Source organism: Eulemur rufifrons, chromosome 2, assembly GCF_041146395.1.
Source record: "Eulemur rufifrons isolate Redbay chromosome 2, OSU_ERuf_1, whole genome shotgun sequence".
NCBI lineage: Eukaryota > Metazoa > Chordata > Mammalia > Primates > Lemuridae > Eulemur > Eulemur rufifrons.
This window is the reverse complement of record NC_090984.1, coordinates 11,925,245-11,941,422: the sequence shown is the minus strand read 5'-3', so window position 1 is coordinate 11,941,422 and position 16,178 is coordinate 11,925,245. Positions and strand designations below refer to the sequence as shown.

Here is a 16,178-nt window from a genome sequence, read left to right as displayed (position 1 = left end):
CTAGGGCTGGTCACAAACCTTCAGCCCTTCCCTCTAAGCGAAGTTTGAAAGTTTACCAAAGAAAAGGCTGGTGGAGGGACGGGTGAGGTGCGCGCATGCGCAGTCTTTGCTCCCGATCTTCTTTTGGCGCCGCGGGGCAATGAGAGACCACGAGAAATTTCCCGGCGGCGCGGAACATGCGCGCCACTTCCGGTCGGGCTCCTAACAACGGGGGAGGCTGGTAACCAGGGTGGGGGGGATGGCGGAGCGGGCGCCGGAGCCCGAGGCGGAGGCGGAGGCTGAGGCGGGCGCAGGCGGGGAGGCTGCGGCCGAGGAGGGCGCAGCGGGCCGCAAGGCGCGGGGTCGGCCGCGGCTCACGGAGTCGGACCGGGCCCGGCGGCGGCTCGAATCCCGGAAGAAGTACGACGTGCGGCGCGTGTACCTGGGCGAGGCACACGGGCCCTGGGTGGACCTGCGGCGCCGCAGCGGCTGGAGCGACGCCAAGCTCGCCGCCTACCTCATCTCGCTGGAGCGCGGCCAGCGTAGCGGCCGCCACGGGTGAGGGGGCCCGGTCTGAGGGCGGGAGGGAGCGAGGGAGGAGACGCCCCCATCCCCCGCCGAGCCTGGTCCCGCCCCGAGCCTAGAGGCCCCGCCCCCAGCACCTGTGAACCCCGCCCAGGGGCTGGGCGCCGGTCCGGGTCTCCGACTGTCGCGCCTGGCGCGCGGCCCCGCCTCCCCTCGCTCCGACAGCCCAATCCCAGGATGCGCCCAGCTTCTCGGCCCGCCTCTGGGCTCTTGGCCCCGCCTGTTAGGGCTCTGGCTGCCCAATCCTAGGACTGGCCACACCTCCAGGCGGTCTAACTACCCAGTTCCTAGAGGGGCTGCCCCGCCCCCTCAGGTCTCATCCCCCAACGCCCCCTACCTGGCCCGGGACTCTGACTGGACACCCTGGGGCACCCAGTTCTGCCCCTCATGAAGTTCTGATACCCCATCTGGGATTGCATATGGCCACATTCCTACCACCCTAGGCCGCACACACCTACCTTGTGGACTCACAATCTGGACTGCGCTCCCCTAAATCTCCTGGCTCCTGGGGAACAACTCAGCCCGGGGAGGCTCAGGTGAAGGGGAAGCCCCGAGTTAGTTAGCTGGTTACGTGGACGGCAGAGACCTGTCTTTACAAAGTCTCAGTCTTGACAAGGAGCAGTGTCAAGAGTTTTTCCCTTCCTGCCTTACAGGTTGATGGAGGGATTAAGTAAGATAAAACATACAGAGCTTAGACCAGTACCCGACACTTAGTGAGCAGTCTGCGTATTAGCTGTTACAATAGTGAGCAGTGCTGCAGTGAAATCCCTGTTGAGCCCAGGTTTTCACACGCACATGTTCTCATGTTTCCCCTGGGGAAATTCTGAAGGTCAAGAATCAACCAGATCCTGCTGAACCCACCCCCTCCCCAGGGTGGCAGGCTAGTTTATATGCCCAAGGGCAGGACTGGAAATGCTGAGGGCACCAACAAAGGTGCCTGCCTTGTGGAGCTGACATTCTAGTGGGCAGAGGGGGGTGGCTTGTTCAAAGGCTTGTCTCCTGCAAACAAGAAACATAATAAGCAATTTATGTAGTACATATGAGAGTGACAGGGCTATGGAAAAAACAAAAGTGGAATAGGGAAAGAGGAATCAGGAGTGTGAGTTGGACATTTAAGTAGGACATCAAGGAGGGTCACATTGAGAAGACAGCATTTGAGAAAAGACCCAAAGGATTCCGGGGGAAATTGTTGAAATAGACGGAATAGCAAGTGCAGAGGCTCTGAGGCAGACCTCTGCCTGGTATGTGCCGGGGACAGCAAGGAGGCCCAGGTGGCTGTAGTGCAGTGAGTGAGCAGAGACAGGACAGGATCAGGACAGAGAGGTGGTGCAGTGCCTTGCAGGCCATGGAGAGGACTCGGTTTTTCCTCCCAGTGAGGTGGAACCCCTTGCAAGGCATTTTTGCTTTGCATGAGTGCAGGATTTTAAACAGAGAAGTGACATGATCTGGCTTGTATTTTAAAAGAAACACTTCCAGGGCTGGGCGCGGTGCCTCACGCCTGTAACCCTAGCACTCTGGGAGGCCGAGGTGGGAGGATCACTCGAGGTCAGGAGTTCAAGACCAGCCTGAGCAAGAGCGAGACTCTGTCTCTACTAAAAATAGAAATGATCTGGACAGCTAAAAAAAATATATATATAGAAAAAAATCAGCCGGGCATGGTGGCGCACGCCTGTAGTCCCAGCTGCTCGGGAGGTTGAGGCAGGAGGATTGCTTGAGCCAAGGAGTTTGAGGTTGCTGTGGGCTAGGCAGACACCACAGCACTCTAGCCTGGGCAACAGAGTGAGACTCTGTCTCAAAAAAAAAAAAAAAGAAAGAAAAAGAAACACCTCCAGGATGTGTGTGGCAGGAAGAAGGAGTGGGATTTGAGTTGAAATGAATTGACACGAATTGACAGTTGCTAAAGCTGGTGATGGGTCCAAAGAGGTTCAGTGTACTCTTCTCTCCAGTTTTGTGTGTGACTGAATTTTTCTTTTTACATTACAAAACTTTAAAAGAATCATATTAACTCTTACATAGAGACTGGGGTAGAGGGGGGAGAGCAGGAGCTGGGAAGCCAGGCAGAAGGCACCTGCATGGGTCTAGGTAAGCGGTAACCTGGGCTGGACCCGGGTGGGGCCATGGAGAGGAGTGGGGTTGAATTTAGGGCCATAATGTTAGCTGGGCATGATGGCTCACACCTGTAGTCCCAGCTACTTGGGAGGCTGATGTGGGAGGATCACTTGAGCCCAGGAGTTCGAGACCAGCCTGAGCAACATAGTGAGACCCTGTCTCAAAAAAAAAAAAAAAAAGTTAGGGCCATGAAGGGTTTGCTGCTGGATGGGGATCTGAGAGGACCACCTCGAGGTTTGGGTCTGAGCACCTGTGAACTTTCAGTTGCTGGGAACTTAGAAGGGGCATTTTGGGGGCAAGATGACAGCTTGTGTGTGAGATGCCTGTGAGACCCCTGCGTGGGGTGTCAAGGAGGGGGCTGGGGCTGCAGTGTTGTAGTACAGAGATGGCCAGGCTGGAGATCTGAATTTAGGAGTCACCAAGGTCAAGGTGACATAGTGATCGAAATTGCTAAGGGGATGCTTTTACACAGACCACATAGGCCTGACTTCCCGCTCAGGGAAGTCAGGGAGGTGAAAGAGAAGCAACAGCCTCGGGCCCAGCAGAGAACCAGGCAAGGCCAGCACCCAGGGTGACAGACATCCCTGGTGACCGTGATGGGACCATGTGTGGAGTGATGGAGAAAAGCCCTGACTGGAGGAGTTCAAGGGAGATAAAGGAAAGGACGTGGGGATAGCGAGTGTAGACAACTTGGGCTAAAGACATGGGGTGGCGGAGCCGGGAGAAGCAGGCAGGGGGGGCAAGGAGGAAGCACCGCACTGGTGTTGGATCGTGGCCCTCACCATGGCACACTCAGCCTTGCTTAGCCCCCATGGTGACCCCATTTGGGCGGCACTGCTGTGATCCCCACTTTCCAGATGAGGAAACTGAGGCTCAGCGAGGACGAGACATGCTTAAGGTCACCCACACAGTTGATAGCAGAACTGAGACTTGAACTCGGTTCGGATCGGGCTGATGTCCCAGCCTGTCTCCACGGCCATGTGGCATCCCCAGCCCCCAGCTGTGAGTGGGTGGAGGTGGCCATGGACATCAGGACTTGGGTTTGGGTGAGGGTCTAGTCTGGCCCCTTGCAGGGGAGGGTGCAGCTGCGGGGGGTGGGGTAGAGGCACCTGGGATGGGTGTGTGGGGCAGACGGGTTGGAGAAGCCCAAGGTGCTCCCTTGGGGACCAGACTTGGGTGTCAGCTGAGAATTGTTACGGGGCTGGACAGGAGTCAGAAGGGGTAGACGGGGTTGCTGACAAAAGACATCGGACTGGCTGTCAGGATGTTTGTGTGAAGGCCAGGGGCCAGGCTCCACAACAATGTTGGTAATCACAATGATCATTGCCACCATCTGGTGAGCAGTGACTAGGTGCCAGGGGCTGTGCCAAACTCTTAATGACACATATAACAAATGCCAATCCTGTGAGGAAGGTGCTGTTACGATCCCATGCTGCAGGTGGGGAAACTGAGGCACAGGAAGGCAAGGTCACTTACCGGAGGTCACAGAGGAGCCTGCTGCTGTGGCATAGAGGAAGAAAGACCAAGAGGTGGCCCAGGTGGGGTGGCAGGTTGGGGGGGGTGGCTCCCAAGCACCTGTCCTAGTCTAGAGAGCCAGTGTCAGCTACAGCCAGGCAGCCATGGGGTGTCAGGCACCCATTGAGTAGACCCCACAGCCATCTTGGGGTGGGAGGAACAGGGCCTGCCCTGTTCTGTGCTCTCCAAGGCCTCAGCTCACTGGGCCACACAGGCAGGGTGTCAGGGCACAGCCAGAGCACAGAAGGCCCGGAGGCCGGTGGGCCGGGTGGCTGGACCATTTGGTCCTAGGCTGGCAGCAGGGGCAGGACCCACTGAGCAGGCCATGTGCTTGGGCCAGGACCCTTGTAGAGCAGGCAGTTAGCGTTCGGGGCAGGGTCCTTAGCAAAGCCAGTCCACCAGGGTGGGTCCAACAGTCTTCCCCCAGAGTAAGACCAGGGCTCTCAACCAACCTGGGTGGGGCAATGCAGGTTCTGAGGCCAGCTCTAGGCGTTTTCTATGGCCACCTGACAAGTGACCTGAAACTTGGTGGCTTAAAACCACACACATCGGCCGGGCACGGTGGCTCACGCCTGTAATCCTGGCACTCCGGGAGGCCGAGGCGGGTGGATCGCTCGAGGTCAGGAGTTCGAGACCAGCCTGAGCAAGAGCGAGACCCCACCTCTACTAAAAAATAGAAAGAAATTAACCGGACAACTAAAAAAATATATAGAAAAAAGTTTGCCGGGCATGGTGGTGCATGCCTGTAGTCCCAGCTACTCAGAAGGCTGAGGCAGGAGGATTGCTTGAGCCCAGGAGTTCAAGGTTGCTATGAGCTAGGGTGACACCATGGCACGTGAGCTAGGGTGACACCATGGCACTCTAGCCCGGGCAACAGAGTGAGACCCTGTCTCAAAAAAAAAAAAAACCCACACACATCTGTTATCTCACGTTTCTGTCAGGAGCTTGGCGTGTTTTCTTCGCGTCCTCTGCTCAGGCTCTCACAAGGCTGAAATCGAGGTATCTGTGGGCTGCGCCTTCATCTGAAGGCTCAGCTAGGGAAAGGCACAACTACTTCCACAGTCCCTTGGGTTGTCGCCAGAAATCATTTCTTCGTGGTTGCAGGACTGAGGTCCCTACTGTCTTGCTGGCTGTCTTCCAGGGCCACTCTCGGTCCTAGAGGCCACTCTCTGGTTTCCGCCCTGTGGCCCCTCCATGGGTGCCCTCACGCTCCCAGCTTCCAATTTCTGCCTCCAGCAGGCGCCAGGCCCAGTAAGGGTTCCCCTGATTAGGTCCGGCCCACCCTAATGTTTCACTCGGGGTCACCTGAGCAAGAAGTGGTGCCCGGTCACACTCACAGGCCCGCCCAGCTCCCAGGGGAAGGATTACACAGGGCGTGATTCCCCGGGAGAATCATGGGAGTGTCTCAGAATTCTGCCCACCAGACTTCCCTACTCCCTGAGCATGGGACCCGGGGCAGGCGGCCTCACGTCTGAGCCTCAGTTTCCTGCTCTGTGAGATAGTGACAGTCCTAGGCCGCCCTCCCAAGGCCGATGGCAGTGGAGGAGAGAGCCCCCACGTGCTAGAGCAGGGGGGACAGGAAAACACAAGTTCCCATTCTGGCCATGGCCTCAGTGGTCACTTATCAGTCAGGACACAGGCCCCGCGTTCACCCTCATGCCTCTCTCTGTTGCAGGAAGCCTTGGGAGCAAGTCCCCAAAAAGCCAAAGCGGAAGAAAAGTAAGTAGAGCCTCAGTCCCGCGGGGAGGGGGAGAGCTGGGAGTGAGTGAGAAAACGGGGGCCCTGAGCAGCCGGGTCACCAGCACCGCCCCCCAGCGGCGCAGTTGGAACGTGGCAGAGCCAGACCCCCACACCCAGGTCTGTGTGTCTCCGGAGTCGTGTCCTTAGCTCCTCTGCTGTCCTGCTCCCTGCGTGGGAGTCGGCCAGGGGAGAGCTGGGCAGAGGGAACAGCTTGTCCAAAGGCCTGAGGGTATGTCCTGTGCCAGCCTGGATGGGAGCGAGGCGCGGGTGGTCCCTCCTGTCCCCTGGCCACCTGTCAGTGGGAGTCCGAACAGCCTGGGTCTGTGCTGCTCTGAGCCCTGGGGCCGGGGGTCTCAGGCTGTGTCTGCCAGCGTGAAGGCCACCCAACCAGGGAAGGCATCTGGTGGCAGTGAGCTTGTCCCCTCCCAGGATTTGAACCCAGGCGGTCTAGCTCCACCATGACTTTGCAGCGTTCTCTCACGCAGCAAATGTTCATGGAGCACCTACTACATGCCAGGCCCTGTGGGACACTGGGAGTACAGGAGAAACAGAACAGATAACTGTCCCTGCTCTTGAGGGCTGACATTCTAGTGGGGGCGACAGACAAGGCACACATGAACCATCTAGGTGCTACCAGGAGGAAAAGGACAGCAAGTAAAGGCAGGTCAGCTGGAGTGACTGGGGGAGGGGTGGCCTCTCAGAGGAGGGCGCATGTGGGGAGAGACCCGGGGGAATGGGGAAGGAGCAAGGTGCGTCTCTGGAGGAGCAGGCAGGTATCGTGCAAAGGCCCTGTGGCCGGGCCACACCTGTTCATTTGAGGAACAGCGAGGAGGCCGTGTGGTTGGAGTGGAGTGATCGAAGTGGAGAGTGGGGGGAGGTGACAGGTCAGTCAGAGTGGGCCTTGTGGGCCGAGGGGAGCGCTTTGGCTTTTCCCTGAGGGCGGTGGGAGCCATGGTGGACTCTGAGCAGAGGAGGGACAGGCCCTGGCTAGGTGTCCACAGGGGGTGGGGTGGGGAGTGAGGGCAGGAGGCAGGGGGTCCAGGGCCAAAGGACTGCACAGGTGTAGGCGGGAGGTGTTGACGAGGATGACTAGAACAATAGCAAGCAGCTAACAATTACTGCTCACCTACTGTGTGCCAGGCAGGCCCCACTGTTTCTGTGACTTAACCCAGCCAATGAGCACAGTCCCTGACCAGTCCTTGGTTCTCTCCAGAGTGTGTCTCACCTCTCTGAGCCTCAGTTTCCCCCTCTGTAAGCTGGGTGCAGGCCTGGGCAGGGCATAGGAGGGTGTCTCATCCCTGGGGAGCTGTAAGGCCCAGGTGGCTCAAGGGAAAGTGTCACCATGGAGGACTGAGCCCTGCCCCTCACGGCTGTCCCCACCCTGTGTCCACAGGGCGGCGACGCAACGTGAACTGCCTAAAGAACGTGGTGATCTGGTACGAGGACCACAAGCACCGCTGCCCCTACGAGCCACACCTCGTCGAGCTGGACCCCACCTTCGGCCTGTACACCACAGCCGTGTGGCAGTGCGAAGCCGGCCACCGCTACTTCCAGGACCTGCATTCACCCCTGAAGCCACTCAGCGACTCGGACCCCGACAGTGATAAAGGTGGGTCCGTGGGGTGAGGGCACGTGGAGGCCACCGGCATCTCAGGGGGCTCCCGGCCGGCGTCACAAACAGAACAGCAACCACAGTGGTGCTGGCTTCGGACACCAAGTGCAGACACAGCAGGCCAGGCTGAGCCCTTTGAGGACTTGCTGACTTTGAGTCCCGAGGAGGAGAGGCGGTCCCCGTTTTACAGAGTGGTTTGCCCATCTGTGCCCAAGGCCAGGCCCGGGCAGAAGCCTGGTCGGCAGCTGGGGCGGGGGCGGCATGCTGGGGGCCACCTCAGCACGGTGGCCCTGCTGTCCTGGCCACTACCTCCTTTCTTTTCTCCAGCTCTTTCTTGGGTCCTGTCGCTGCCAGTGGCATTCTCTAGTCCTCTGGCCTCTGTCCACTCTGTTCTTTCTGGAGCTGCCTCTCTCTCCTCCCCACTTGACCTTTGGTTTTTGTCTCTGCCCCATGCTCCTTCTCTCCTCCTGTCTTCTTCCCTGCCATCCCATGGGGCCAGCAGGGACTCAGTGACCCAGAGCGGGGCAGAGGAGACCCTGTGGGTGGAGAGGGGGCTGCCGGCTGCCTCAGGGCTTGGTGTGGGCTGTGAGGAGGAGCTCGGGGCCCGCTGCCAGGAGCCCTGCCAGGGCTGAGGGTGGGGCAGCCACCGGGGCTGAGCCCGTGCTGGCAGGCATCTCAGAGCAGGTGGCATCCCAGCTGGCCTAGGGGAAGCCGGGGGCGAGAGGTGTTCCGGGTGGGCACCCTCGCCAGCGGCCATCCCGCTGCGTGTCAGCCAGGCTCCCAGCATGCAGCAGCCCCTCGGCCGCCCTGTCCTGTGCTCTGTGACCAGCACCCACCCTCCTGTGCCTGTCACTCCCCCTTCCCTGTGCGCCACTCCAGGCCCTGCCACGAGCCACCCTGAATCTTCCGCAGGGCCCTGTCATCAGCTCTACTTGGCAGTCGAGGAACCCTAGGCCCCAGGAGTAACTCAACTGGTCCATCTGGTAATAGGTCACCCTGGGCGTGGGGGTGGCACCCAGAGGAGCCCCCTTGCACCGCAACCCAACTTTCAGCTCTTGGGAATGAGTGCCGTGTTCGATTAGCCAGGTCTGCTGGGTGGGGTGGTGGTGAGGGAGGTGGCTGTGTCCCTGTCCCAGCCCTGTTCCATCAGCAGCACCCCTTACCTGCTCTGTGCTGGGGGGAACCCCACCCCTCTCAGAGTCCCCAAGTAGACCCCCGCACTGGGACTATTTCTGTCATTATATTGTTGTTACCCAGGAAAAAGTCCTGTTCAGCCTTAACAGCCACACTTTGCAGTCGGGTGGCCCCAGACACATGCTCTGGCCCTGTCCTCAACTTATTAGGTGACTGCCCGCCCCTTTGGGGTGGTGCCAGGGGACTTAGCCCACACTGCACATGACAGGACAGGGGGATATTAGTTAGAAGGAGGGGCTCATTCTTCTCCCCAACTCTGCTGCTATCCCAGGGCCGTCAGGCCTGGGCCCAGATTCAGGGCATGTGATATTAATAATAATAATAGGAAACTTACAAGGTGCCTACTTTGAGCCCCCCCAATGTCCTAAGCCCTTGCATATATGCATTTACTCATTACAGACCCAGCCGGGCACAGTGGCTGCACCTGTAGTCCCAGCTACTTGGGAGGCTGAGGCAGGAGGATCACTTGATCGCAGGCGTTTGAGGCTGCAGAGAGCTATGATGACACCACTGTGCTCCAGCCTGGTGACAGAGCAAGACCCTGTCTCTTAAAAAAAAGAGAGAAAGAGAGAGAGAAAAATTTGTGTTGTGCAGGGTCTTGGAAAATAAATAATTAAAAAACAAAAATAAATAAAAATTTGAAAAAGACCCAAAGCACCCCCAAGGTAGGTGCCATAGTTACCCCTGGGCCCAGAGAGGTCACATGAGGTGCCGCGTTCACACAGCTGGAGAGTTGGGCACCAGATCTGACCCGGGCAGTCTCTGCTCTCCACATGACCCTCTGGGGCTGTAGGACACACAGTCCGCAGACTGTGTCATGAACATGTCATTGAAGCAACAGACGTTCATTTTTCCTGTCCCTGGCTTCTCCCTGTGTGTGGATTTCAGCACCAAACACCTGGCTGGAGTGGCAGCTCCCATGGCCTTCACCCCAGCGTTGGCCTGAGCTGCATTCATGTATGGGAACATGCACTCTCTGGGGACCAGACGGCCTTCTCAGCACTGGGGGCTCTGCACAGGGACCCCTGTCGTTGTGGAGTAGACATTCTAGAGGGGACACAGATGTAAACAAGATGAACAAGCAAAATACAGAGAACACTGGAAGGTGGCAAGGGCTTTGGGGAAAAAGAAAGAAAGGAGAAGGGAACTGTTAGAGGCAGGTGGTCAGAGAAGCCTCCCTGCAAAAATATCATTTGATGAAGCATCTGATGGAGGTGAGGGAGGAGCCCTCTTGGTGTCTGAGAGAAGAGGATTCTGCAGAGGAAGTGGCAAATGCAAAGGTCCTGGGGCAGGAACCTGCCTAGTGTCTCCTAGGCCAATGGGGCAGGAAGTGATGGGGGCATGTGGCCATAGTGAGGGCTTTGGGAAGTGAGTTGGGAAGGATATTGACAGAGAGGTGGAGGCTCACCCCAGGGAGCTCATGTCTACTCACATTTCATTGGCCGAGACTCAGCCATGTGGCCATACCTTCATGCAAGGGATGCTGGGAAATGTAGTTAGCCCAGGTGCCAGGAGAAAGAGGTGGGTTTGGTGAGCAGCTGTTGCCTGTGTCTGTCAAAGGAAGTGGCAATGAACTGATTCTCAGGAGCCAGGGGTCCCAGGAGAAGGGACTGCACCGGTCCTGGCAGCGGGAGGAGGAGGCCGTGACCCGTGTCTGCAGCAGAGGCGGGAGAAGTGGTCGGGCTGCTGGTGGATGTATTTTGGATGCAGTGCCAACAGGTTTTGCTGACAGATTGGAAGTGGGTGTGAGAGAGAGAGAAGTCAAGGATAGCCCCAGGACTTTGGCCTGAGCCACTGGAGGGACCGAGCTGCCATCCGCTGAGTCAGGGACACCCATGAGCAGTGTGGGGGTTTTTTAGAGGGAAGATTCAGAGCCCAGCATTGCAGATCTGAGTCAGAGATACCCCTGAGACCCTGTTGGGTAGCAGAGGAGGAAGCGGTGAGATGGAAGAATCTAGAGCTCACCAAAGAGGTTCGTGAGTGATAGGAGTGGTTTTTGTTATTAATAACAAGCCCCTTTCAGAAGGAGCTCCTCTGGGACAGCCCTGAGTCTAAGCTAATGAGGTGACTCAGGGTGGGGCCCCTAGGATAGCCTCTGGATGGGGCTGGTCACCAGAGAGACCAAACACATGATCAGAGCCACCAGGGACTCTCAGCCCCATGCCTCAACCTCCAAGGACTGGACGGCGAAGCTGGAGATCATAAGAATTCTTGTACAAGGCCAGGTGTAGTGGCTCCCACCTGTAGTCCCAGCTACTCCGGAGGCTGAGGCGGGAGGATCGTTTGGGCCCAGGAGTTCAAGGCTCCAGTGAGCTATAATTGCATCACTGCACTCCAGCCTGGGTGACAGAGTGAGACCCTGTCTCAAAAAAAAAAAAAAAAAAACTCTCGAACAATGACGTTCTGAGAGCTTCCGGGTTGGTGGAAACATGGAGGTGCAGGAGGGTGGTGTCCCCCGAGAGGGCACGGAAGCTCTGTGCGCCATCTCCCCATAACTTGCCCTCTGTGTCTCTTCTATTTGGCTGTGCCTGAATTCTATTCTTTATAATAAAGCTGTCATCTTTGAGTTGTTCTAGCAAATTATCAAACCTGAGAAAGGGGTTGTAGGAACCCCCAATTTATAGCCAGTTCCTCAGACATATGGGGTGGCCCGAGGCTTGCAGCTGGCATCTGAAGTGGGGCCAGTCTGGTGGGACTGAGCCCTCTAACTTGTGGTCTGTGACAGACGCACTCTCCAGGTAGATGGTGTCAGAACAGAATGGAATTGCTGGACACCCGGTTGGTGTTGAGAATCAGAGTGGCCTTTACCACCATCAGTGTGGGGCAGGACCCCGTGGGCGAGTTAAGCACTGAGAGGAAGCCCTAAGAGGCTGGGAAGAAGCCACCAGGGAGGGCCCAGGAAACCAGAGTAGGGGTCTGGGGGCCGAGGAGAAGAGTGTCTCCAGGAACGGGGGCCCTGGAGTGGTAGGGGAGGGTACTGACAAGTGACTACTGTTCTTGGCAGTAAGAAGGTCCCAGTGCCCAGCCCCTGGGGAGCCCTCAACAAAAACCAGCTGCTGCTGCTCTCATAACCGTCCTCTTTCTTCTGCCTGCACAGTGGGCAATGGCCTGGCAGCTGGCAGCTCCGACTCGTCCAGCTCGGGCTCGGGCTCCGACTCTGAGGACCCCCCTGAGAGCCAACCGGTCAAGGCCACAGCGGCAGCAACAGCGGCGGTGACCCCCACCAGCCCTGTGGGCAGCAGCGGGCTCATCACTCAGGAGGGCGTGCACATCCCCTTCGACGTCCACCACGTGGAGAGCTTGGCCGAGCAGGGTACCCCGCTGTGCCCCAACCCGGCAGGCAATGGGCCCGAAGCCCTGGAGACAGTGGTGTGTGTGCCAGTGCCCGTGCAAGTGGGCGCAGGCCCCAGTGCCCTCTTTGAGAACGTGCCCCAGGAGGCGCTGGGCGAGGTGGTGGCCAGCTGCCCCATGCCCGGCATGGTGCCGGGCTCACAGGTGATCATCATCGCCGGCCCCGGCTATGACGCCCTCACAGCCGAGGGCATCCATCTCAACGTGGCAGCGGGCAGTGGCACCCCCAGCGGCGGCCTGGGCGAGGAGATGCCCTGCGCCATGATGGAGGGCGTGGCGGCTTACACCCAGACCGAGCCCGAGGGCAGCCAGCCCAGCACCATGGACGCCACCACCATAGCGAGCATCGAGACCAAGAAAGGTCTGGGGGGCCCGCCGTGGCCTCTGTCTAGGGTTGGGTGGGGCCCGGGAGGGAGAGGACAAGGAGAGGCCCTCGAAGTGGGCTCCTTGGCAGCCTTTGTCCTCCACGGACACCTGCCCTGTGTCCACCCCCTAGAGAAGGAGGACCCGTACGTGCTCAAGAAGGAGGAGAAGGAGGAGCCGGTGGCCCCAGAGCTGGCAGAGCTGGCAGCAACGGTGCCTGAGAGTGCGGAGCCCGAGGCAGAAGCGGACGGGGAGGAGCTGGACGGCAGCGACATGTCAGCCATCATCTACGAGATCCCCAAGGAGCCTGAGAAGTGGGTGCTGGGGTGGGCGAGGGCACGGGCGAGGAGTGGCCTGCAGGCCCCCAGCCTGCCTAGCATGGCAGCCCCGGTGACATCATGGCCCCTTCCCCTCCAGGAGGCGGCGGAGCAAGCGGTCGCGGGTGATGGACGCCGACGGCCTGCTCGAGATGTTCCACTGCCCCTATGAGGGCTGCAGCCAGGTGTACGTGGCCCTCAGCAGCTTCCAGGTGAGGCCTCCACCCAGAGCAGCCTGGGCGAGGCCTGCTCCTGTGTCGGGCAGCCTGGGGGCTGGGGGGTGGGCAGGGTGGCTCATGCAGGAAGCACCTACTGCGGGCCAGGCTCGTGCTGCAAGTGGCTGGTTGTTCCAGTGAGTTAAAGAATGAAAGAACAAGGAAATGAATGAATCAGGGCTGCCTGCTTCCAGGCCCCAGGAGCAGGGTAGCATGGAGCAAAAGACTGGCTGTGGGGCTCGCAGCCCCGGAAGCCAGGCCCAGCTCTGCCACTGCCCGCCTGGGAGACATGGGCTGAACCCCAGAGCCTTGGGAGCCTCAATTTCTCCATCCATAACCTGGGCTAACAGCTGGGCCCTTCACAGGGTTGACTGATGCCCCAGCCCAGAGCCTGGCACATGGTAGGTGTGCAGTAAAGCTGCCCTTTGACCCCAGTTGTGCCCCTGGGAGTCTCCGAGCTGGCAAGGGCATCCCTCTTCAGACTAACTGCCTCTAAGCTGCCCTCAGCTCTCCCCACCTTTGAGAGACCCCCCACCGGTGGGCCCACAATGCCACTCCTGCCCCTCTCTTCCCCCAGAACCACGTCAACCTCGTGCATCGCAAAGGGAAGACCAAAGTGTGCCCTCACCCCGGCTGCGGCAAGAAGTTCTACTTATCCAACCACCTTCGGCGGCACATGATCATCCATTCAGGTCAGGCCCTGGCCAGGCTGGTGGCGTAAGCTGGGGCCCAGGGGGATGGGCCTGGGAGCCCATGCTGGGGCAGGCAGGTCCGACCCCAATCCTGAGTCCCCAGGCACGGACTGCCCCTCTTGGAGGGACAGCTGGAGCTACATGAGTCACAGTGATGCCTACTATTCGGAGTCATAGGGGCTGGACAGGGGCTAGCTGTCTCCTCCACACCTCCCCATGACCTCATGAGCAGGTCTCATGTGGGACTTAGGGAGCAGCTCCAGGGCAGAGCGGGGACAGTGACCCACCTTTCAGTGAGCCTCCAGAATGCCTGTCATGTTAGTTTTTTTAAGAACATTTGCCTTTTTCCTTTTGCTGAAAATGTTGCTTTAAAATAAACAAACCAAAAAACCCCTGGAAACATAACAAAAATACTAAATGCCACAGGTGACACTATAGGCACACCCAGGCAGCCGCAAGGAGGACAGCTGGGCAAGGTGGGGCAGTGGGCTTGGGACTGGGCCTCTGTCTCCACCCGTGGCAGAGATGTGGGTCTTCCACATGGGCTGGGGACACATTGGAGAGCGCGCCTGTGCCCAGCCGCAGGGCATGGCCCAGCAGTTTTTCAGGGGGCCAGAACTTTGGATTTTTATGTGAAATCGCCCAAAGATCAAATGTTGGGGACAAATCCCCAACAGACCCATGTTGGTTTGGCAGTTTGTATCCTATGCCCCTCTGGAAGTCCGAATCCTGGCTCTGCTTGGGCGCCTTCCTGGGCGGAGTCTTTGAGCCTCAGTCTGGGCTGCGAGTTGTCATTATCGTAGCTGGCATTCGCATGGGGAGGACATGGGGTTTGGTCGGCCCGTGCCCTGAGGCCTGGGAGACGTGGAGAGACGGGCGGCTACTCCGTCTCTGCAGCGCATCAGAGACACTCCGCAGCCCCCTCCCCGAACGGCAGTGTCCTCAGGCCTGCGTCTCCGCCACCCCTCAGGTGTCCGTGAATTCACCTGCGAGACCTGTGGCAAGTCGTTCAAGAGGAAGAACCACCTCGAGGTGCACCGGCGCACGCACACGGGCGAGACGCCCCTGCAGTGAGTGATGGGCTGCCCCGCCAGGGGACCGGGAAGAAAGGGATCCCAGCAGGGCCGAGGGGCGGGGTCCGCATCGGGCGTTTCCTCAGTTGCATCTGCCCTCGCACCCCAGGTGGCCCCGCCCCTTTCTGCGGGCGGCCCCTCCTCCGTGGCGGCCCCGCCCCCTGACCCCGCCCCGGTGCCGCCCGCTGGCTCCTGGCAGGTGCGAGATCTGTGGCTACCAGTGCAGGCAGCGCGCGTCGCTCAACTGGCACATGAAGAAGCACACGGCCGAGGTGCAGTACAACTTCACGTGCGAGCGCTGCGGGAAGCGCTTCGAGAAGCTGGACAGCGTCAAGTTTCACACGCTCAAAAGCCACCCAGACCACAAGGCCACCTGAGCCACCTGACCACTGACCGCCCCTATTTATTTGTCCGCTGGGACACCACGCCCGGGCCTGCCTGGCCCGGAGAGCCACGGGGGCCGCCCGGACCGCAGGCCGGAAGAAGGCACCCCTGCCCTGCCCGACCCCAGGGCTGGGTCCCCTGGGCAGGTCCCCCACCCTGCCCTATCCCAGAGCTGGCGCCTGGGGCTGCATTGCTGGAACTGTTTCGAGAGAGCAGAGCGAGATTAAAGAGTGAGAAAGGAGATGCCCTTCCCCTAGGCCTGGATGATTTGGGGGCTGGGCCCGTCTGTCTCCAACATAGGTCCCTTCTGAGCGAGGCCGGGCAGGGGGAAGGCCCCTACACGCCGTACAGGGTCCTTTCTTCTCGCCACTTGAGCCCGGCCGCCCTGCACAGTTCCCATGGGATCGGGATGGGGGACTGGGGCGTCTGGGCGTCTCTCAGGACTCGGGATCCTGATGCCTGCTCCTTCTCTCTCTCTCTCTTTTTTTTTTCTTTCTTTTTTAACACTGCGCCGCCTCCTCTGGTTTCTGGTGCTCTACACGTTCAGAGAAACTTCTCTAGTAACCAACTATGGAAATGATCCCTGAATGTACAGACTTAACTCCTCATCCCTTGAGGAACACTCATCCCCCATTCTCAGAGAGCTCCAGGATGAGCTGGGGAGATATTCAGTAAACCCCTAAATGAGACTTCTCCAGCTGGTGACAAGCGCCGGGCCGAAAATAGTGATGTGTTGGTTTGCGGGGATGCTGTTTAGGTCGGTGGTCAGGGAGGGCCTCTCTGGGGAGGCGGCATTTGCGCATAGACCAGAATGACAAAGATACATCCCTGAAGAAAGCTGGGGGAGGCAAACCTCAGGCCAAAGGAACAGCCAGTGCCACAGCCCCGAGGTGGAGCCAGCTCGGCGTGTTCCCAGAACAGGAAGCCGCTGGGGGAGGGGAGTTGGCAGTGCCTGCCCTGGCCCCATTTCCCGGAGGGGGATGCTGAGGCCACTTCCTCCGGCGGGCCACTAGGGAGAGGGGCGGGGAGTGACTCGCGGCCGCCAGATG

At 59.1% G+C, this 16,178-nt stretch overlaps 1 protein-coding gene across 1 annotated transcript; it reads left to right on the top strand.

The window, feature by feature from the left end:
* The first annotated feature begins 185 nt into the window (after positions 1–185).
* ZNF653 (zinc finger protein 653) lies at positions 186–15,370 on the top strand. Its single transcript, XM_069495896.1, has 9 exons — positions 186–537; positions 5,864–5,907; positions 7,322–7,537; positions 11,832–12,446; positions 12,582–12,762; positions 12,866–12,977; positions 13,558–13,672; positions 14,643–14,742; positions 14,945–15,370. Exons 1-9 carry the CDS (start codon positions 239–241, stop codon positions 15,120–15,122), a joined length of 1,860 nt encoding a protein of 619 aa, XP_069351997.1. The 5' UTR covers positions 186–238; the 3' UTR covers positions 15,123–15,370.
* The last annotated feature ends 808 nt before the right edge of the window (positions 15,371–16,178 follow it).

What these genes read in the sequence shown, in the direction of transcription:
- ZNF653 (XM_069495896.1), top strand. Translation starts at nt 239, where the DNA reads ATGGCGGAGCGGGCGCCGGAGCCCGAGGCGGAGGCGGAGGCTGAGGCG. An exon ending in ATCCCCAAGGAGCCTGAGAA is followed by an intron (nt 12,763 to 12,865) that starts GTGGGTGCTGGG and finishes CTTCCCCTCCAG; the next exon opens with GAGGCGGCGGAGCAAGCGGT. An exon ending in TGGCCCTCAGCAGCTTCCAG is followed by an intron (nt 12,978 to 13,557) that starts GTGAGGCCTCCA and finishes CTCTTCCCCCAG; the next exon opens with AACCACGTCAACCTCGTGCA.